The sequence below is a fragment of the Tupaia chinensis genome, unplaced genomic scaffold (assembly GCF_000334495.1).
Source record: "Tupaia chinensis unplaced genomic scaffold, TupChi_1.0 Scaffold000165_2, whole genome shotgun sequence".
Classification (NCBI taxonomy): Eukaryota; Metazoa; Chordata; class Mammalia; order Scandentia; family Tupaiidae; genus Tupaia; species Tupaia belangeri.
In genome coordinates, this window is record NW_006159640.1 from 3,675,215 (window position 1) to 3,680,834 (window position 5,620).

Below are 5,620 nucleotides of genomic sequence, written 5' to 3' on the forward strand. Positions count from 1 at the left end.
CCTGCAGCCCTCAAATCACTTCATCTTCATCCCCGTCATTATCCGCTAAGTCCTCGCCCTGTTTCTTAGCGCCGGATCCTGGGGACCAGACACGGGGAGACACAACAGCACAGAACAGAGAACAAAACAGAGAGAGAATTCAAAAACAGCATGACTGCAGTGTGGCCCAGCAAGCCAGCTCTGGGCCTGGGCCCAGGACAGGCAGGAGGGATGGCAAGAACTGAGGGAATGGGTGGGCTGAGGCCCAGACCTTCATCAGGATGATGGTGTTGCAGGCCCCTGCTGTGCTGGCCTCCCTGCACCTCCCTGCCCCGCCTCCCTGTCCCCAAGAGCCCATCTCAACCAACTACCTTCCCAGGTAGGAAGGAGGTAGCAGCAGGTGGGCCTGGGCACAGAGCCAGAGACTCATTCAGGGAAAGGATTCCTTCTGGGCGGAAGGGGCTGTGCATGTGTACACAGGCAGGTTGAGCTGGAGGGCAGAGGCAGGCACTGAGGGTGAGGGGAACACTGCTGGCATGTGTGAATATCACTGTGAGGTAGGTATTTAGGGCAGAGATGTGTTCCAGGGTCCCCAGGCATGAGCTACTGGGGCCCAGTGGGCAGACTCAAGCTGGGCCTCAGCTGACCCTGATTCCCACAGGAGAAAATGGGAGATGAAGCTTTCCCCCTGTTCTTCCTCACTGGGGACCCCTGCTCTCATTAATGGCAAATGGGGTTCCTGCCCGCAGGAACCAGTCTTGAGAGCAGCAAGCATTGCCCTGAGATGTAGACTGAGCCAAGGAGGGAGGGAGGGAAAGAAGAAGGGAAAAGGAGAAAGGGACAATGAGAGAGGAGACAGAGAGAGAGAGAGAGAGAGAAAGAGAGAGAGAGAGAGAGAGAGAGAGAGAGAGAGAGAGAGAGAAACAAAGAGATAGAAATAATGGTAATTGCTCCTCCCATGTACTGGATATATACCATGTGCCAGACCCTGTCCTTCTCCATATAGTTTGATCCTTACACCCCAACAAGGTCGGTACTTGTCCTATTTCACTGATGGGGAAACTGATGTTCAGAAAGGAAAAGTGATTTGCTCAAGATCACACAGCTAGAAGTGCTAGAGTTGAGATTCGAACTCAGGTCTGCTTGACTCCAAAGCCCATGGTCTTTCCACTGCACCATGCCACCTTTCTGAAACATGGGAAAGGGAATGGAGATATAGAGGGGAAAGAGGTGGGGCATGGAGGAGACGGGAGGGGAAGAGAGGAGAGAAAAGAAGAAACTAGAGGGGACTAGAGAGACATTTAGGATTTGGGAGTAAGCTGGCACCAGTTCTCCTTCCTGTTCTAAGGACACGAGAAGTTCATCTTGCGAATCGCTGTGGAGAGAGAGTACCTACTGCCTGGAGACTGGTCAGTGTGTGGAAACAGGTCATTCTGCTGGCACCCCAGGGCTTACCCTCTTGTGTCTATGATACCAGATACTCTCAGCCTAGATGGAGCAAAATAGCCCTCTTTCTCAGCTGGTCTGGACTCTGGTGACTGGATTTCCTTACAGCTATTAATCAAGACAGGAAGCACCCTCAAACTACAAAATGGCTTTTTAGCTAAGTCAAGAGCCCAACCGTAGTGTAGAAAACCACCTCCAGCTTCCTCAGTTTCCGGTGGTGCCTATCGTTTGAACACGTTAGCTCAACACCTGCCAGTTCTGCCCTCAGAAGCCCTCTGAGACATGGGCAGCATGGCCCACACAGAGGCCAGCCCACCAGACTGAAAGGATTCACTCATCCTAGACATGAATTCCTTCCAACTTGATGGGAGTGTAGGTGGGTGTGGGTAGGGCAGATCCCTCCAGGAAACCCCTCACTTCCCATAGTCCCTGACTTGGAAGATGCTTGCCTCTGAGATTGTCCCTGGGTTGTGGCATTGTCTAAGCCTTCTTTGCTTAGACACCTTTGCTCCTTCAGATGGTCATTGCTGAGCAACTCCTTGCTGCCATATCCCTCACCCGGGCCAGCTCAATTGCCATCCCCAGACACTGGGGCCAACCAGGCCAGTAGCCTGACCTACACACCGCAATTCTAACAACCTGCCTCTCCCCCAGGAGGCAGGATTTCTGATTGTTCCAAGTGGCCAACAGGCCCTAGATAGGGAATGCTCGGGCCCTCCCCCTGCCTCCCCTGGTCCTGCCTTCTCTCCGCTGTCCCTGCTGCTCAGCCGAGGCAGGTGCCCATGAACCACGCAGACGGGAGAGGGTGGGGGCCAGGCTGAGGAGAATGCCCTCCCAGGGCTCTGCTTGTGGTTCCCTGCTCCGGCCAGCCGCGTCCATTGCCCCGGAACTCCCAGTGGCCAGTGAGGCCAAAGACGGATGAACGGCCCAACGGCCTTGTACAGGAACAGAAACACACCAACGGCCGGACAGACCGAGAAGGGGAGGGGCTCTGTGCCATGCACCAGCCGCCGCGCCCTGCAGCCCCCAAATACCTTCATCTTCATCCCCGTCATTATCCGCTAAGTCCTCGCCCTGTTTCTTAGCGCCGGATCCTGGGGACCAGACACGGGGAGACACAACAGCACAGAACAGAGAACAAAACAGAGAGAGAATTCAAAAACAGCATGACTGCAGTGTGGCCCAGCAAGCCAGCTCTGGGCCTGGGCCCAGGACAGGCAGGAGGGATGGCAAGAACTGAGGGAATGGGTGGGCTGAGGCCCAGACCTTCATCAGGATGATGGTGTTGCAGGCCCCTGCTGTGCTGGCCTCCCTGCACCTCCCTGCCCCGCCTCCCTGTCCCCAAGAGCCCATCTCAACCAACTACCTTCCCAGGTAGGAAGGAGGTAGCAGCAGGTGGGCCTGGGCACAGAGCCAGAGACTCATTCAGGGAAAGGATTCCTTCTGGGCGGAAGGGGCTGTGCATGTGTACACAGGCAGGTTGAGCTGGAGGGCAGAGGCAGGCACTGAGGGTGAGGGGAACACTGCTGGCATGTGTGAATATCACTGTGAGGTAGGTATTTAGGGCAGAGATGTGTTCCAGGGTCCCCAGGCATGAGCTACTGGGGCCCAGTGGGCAGACTCAAGCTGGGCCTCAGCTGACCCTGATTCCCACAGGAGAAAATGGGAGATGAAGCTTTCCCCCTGTTCTTCCTCACTGGGGACCCCTGCTCTCATTAATGGCAAATGGGGTTCCTGCCCGCAGGAACCAGTCTTGAGAGCAGCAAGCATTGCCCTGAGATGTAGACTGAGCCAAGGAGGGAGGGAGGGAAAGAAGAAGGGAAAAGGAGAAAGGGACAATGAGAGAGGAGACAGAGAGAGAGAGAGAGAGAGAAAGAGAGAGAGAGAGAGAGAGAGAGAGAGAGAGAGAGAGAGAGAAACAAAGAGATAGAAATAATGGTAATTGCTCCTCCCATGTACTGGATATATACCATGTGCCAGACCCTGTCCTTCTCCATATAGTTTGATCCTTACACCCCAACAAGGTCGGTACTTGTCCTATTTCACTGATGGGGAAACTGATGTTCAGAAAGGAAAAGTGATTTGCTCAAGATCACACAGCTAGAAGTGCTAGAGTTGAGATTCGAACTCAGGTCTGCTTGACTCCAAAGCCCATGGTCTTTCCACTGCACCATGCCACCTTTCTGAAACATGGGAAAGGGAATGGAGATATAGAGGGGAAAGAGGTGGGGCATGGAGGAGACGGGAGGGGAAGAGAGGAGAGAAAAGAAGAAACTAGAGGGGACTAGAGAGACATTTAGGATTTGGGAGTAAGCTGGCACCAGTTCTCCTTCCTGTTCTAAGGACACGAGAAGTTCATCTTGCGAATCGCTGTGGAGAGAGAGTACCTACTGCCTGGAGACTGGTCAGTGTGTGGAAACAGGTCATTCTGCTGGCACCCCAGGGCTTACCCTCTTGTGTCTATGATACCAGATACTCTCAGCCTAGATGGAGCAAAATAGCCCTCTTTCTCAGCTGGTCTGGACTCTGGTGACTGGATTTCCTTACAGCTATTAATCAAGACAGGAAGCACCCTCAAACTACAAAATGGCTTTTTAGCTAAGTCAAGAGCCCAACCGTAGTGTAGAAAACCACCTCCAGCTTCCTCAGTTTCCGGTGGTGCCTATCGTTTGAACACGTTAGCTCAACACCTGCCAGTTCTGCCCTCAGAAGCCCTCTGAGACATGGGCAGCATGGCCCACACAGAGGCCAGCCCACCAGACTGAAAGGATTCACTCATCCTAGACATGAATTCCTTCCAACTTGATGGGAGTGTAGGTGGGTGTGGGTAGGGCAGATCCCTCCAGGAAACCCCTCACTTCCCATAGTCCCTGACTTGGAAGATGCTTGCCTCTGAGATTGTCCCTGGGTTGTGGCATTGTCTAAGCCTTCTTTGCTTAGACACCTTTGCTCCTTCAGATGGTCATTGCTGAGCAACTCCTTGCTGCCATATCCCTCACCCGGGCCAGCTCAATTGCCATCCCCAGACACTGGGGCCAACCAGGCCAGTAGCCTGACCTACACACCGCAATTCTAACAACCTGCCTCTCCCCCAGGAGGCAGGATTTCTGATTGTTCCAAGTGGCCAACAGGCCCTAGATAGGGAATGCATTTGAACAGCTAAATAACCAAAGGCCTTCCCCCACACTGTCTGGAACCCACTTTCTAGACTGGCCTGTGGGACTTAGGGAAAGCAGTTGAGTTTTAATACCAAGCTAGGAGCTTCTTCAGAGCAGCGATTAGGCCCATAGTAATATCTTAATCTTTCCTCTACCTCACATCCATCCTCATCCCAGCAGCACCTAGCACACAACCTCGGCCATAGTCAACAATCACGATGGGCAAATGCTCATATTTCAGTGGGGGCTCCTAGTCAGCTTTCAGGCCACACTCTCAGGGCCAGATGGGACTGCACTAGGCTCCTACCATTTCTTCCTAAGAAATGGTTTATGTCGATGTCAGCTCCACTCCTCACCCCATCTCGCCAAGTGACTCATAAGAGCAAGTTTAAGAGACCCTCTTCCTGGATTCATTTATAAATGAATGGAATGTTAAGGCCAGAATGGTTCCCTCCCACCTTCAGAGGTGGAAACAGAGGATCTTAAAGGAAAAGACCTGCCTAAGGTCTCACTGTGACTGTGCTTCTTTCTGCAGCACCACCACGCTTCTGCATTCAGGCTGTGAAAGCCATTGACAGACTGCCTGCTGTGTGTGAGGTCCTGAGCGGTGTGGGCATGTGGTGAAATACTACCCCTAGGGCAGCGACTCCCACTCCATGTTTCAGCGTGCATCAAAAGCTCTCGGGGCACAAGTTCAATATGGAGATTCTGGGGGCTCTCCTCCCAGAGATTCCTATTCAGTAGGAAGCACCTCATCTCAGGAATCCCGGCAAACCCGCTCTAAGAAACCCTGCCTCGGAACATCAAAGGAAAACAAACTCCAAGCCGGCCAAAGGGCTGTAGAGATCAGGTTGTGATTTTCCACCTGATCCTTAGGCTGTTACTGTTTGCAACTTGGCCCAACCCATCTACATCTCACCACGGCTTTTTTTTTTTTTTTGTCTTTTTTCTTTCAGAACTGGGGAGGTGGGAATGACCAGATAGGAGCTGCTTCCCCGTGCTACGGTGGAAAGAACACGGGCTGAGGGTGAAGGGAT

At 53.0% G+C, this 5,620-nt stretch overlaps 1 protein-coding gene across 3 annotated transcripts in view; it reads right to left on the reverse strand.

Moving 5' to 3' along the window:
- NLGN3 (neuroligin 3) overlaps positions 1-5,620 on the reverse strand; it is a 23,786-nt gene that overhangs the window by 15,884 nt on the left and 2,282 nt on the right. For 2 of the 3 annotated variants that reach the window (XM_006146128.1, XM_006146127.1), the window contains one exon: positions 2,460-2,519. The exons of the other annotated variant lie outside the window; for it this stretch is intronic. In XM_006146128.1, coding sequence (XP_006146190.1) covers positions 2,460-2,519 — 60 coding nt within the window. The remainder of the gene's footprint in view (positions 1-2,459; positions 2,520-5,620) is intronic. 3 annotated transcript variants of the gene reach the window in all.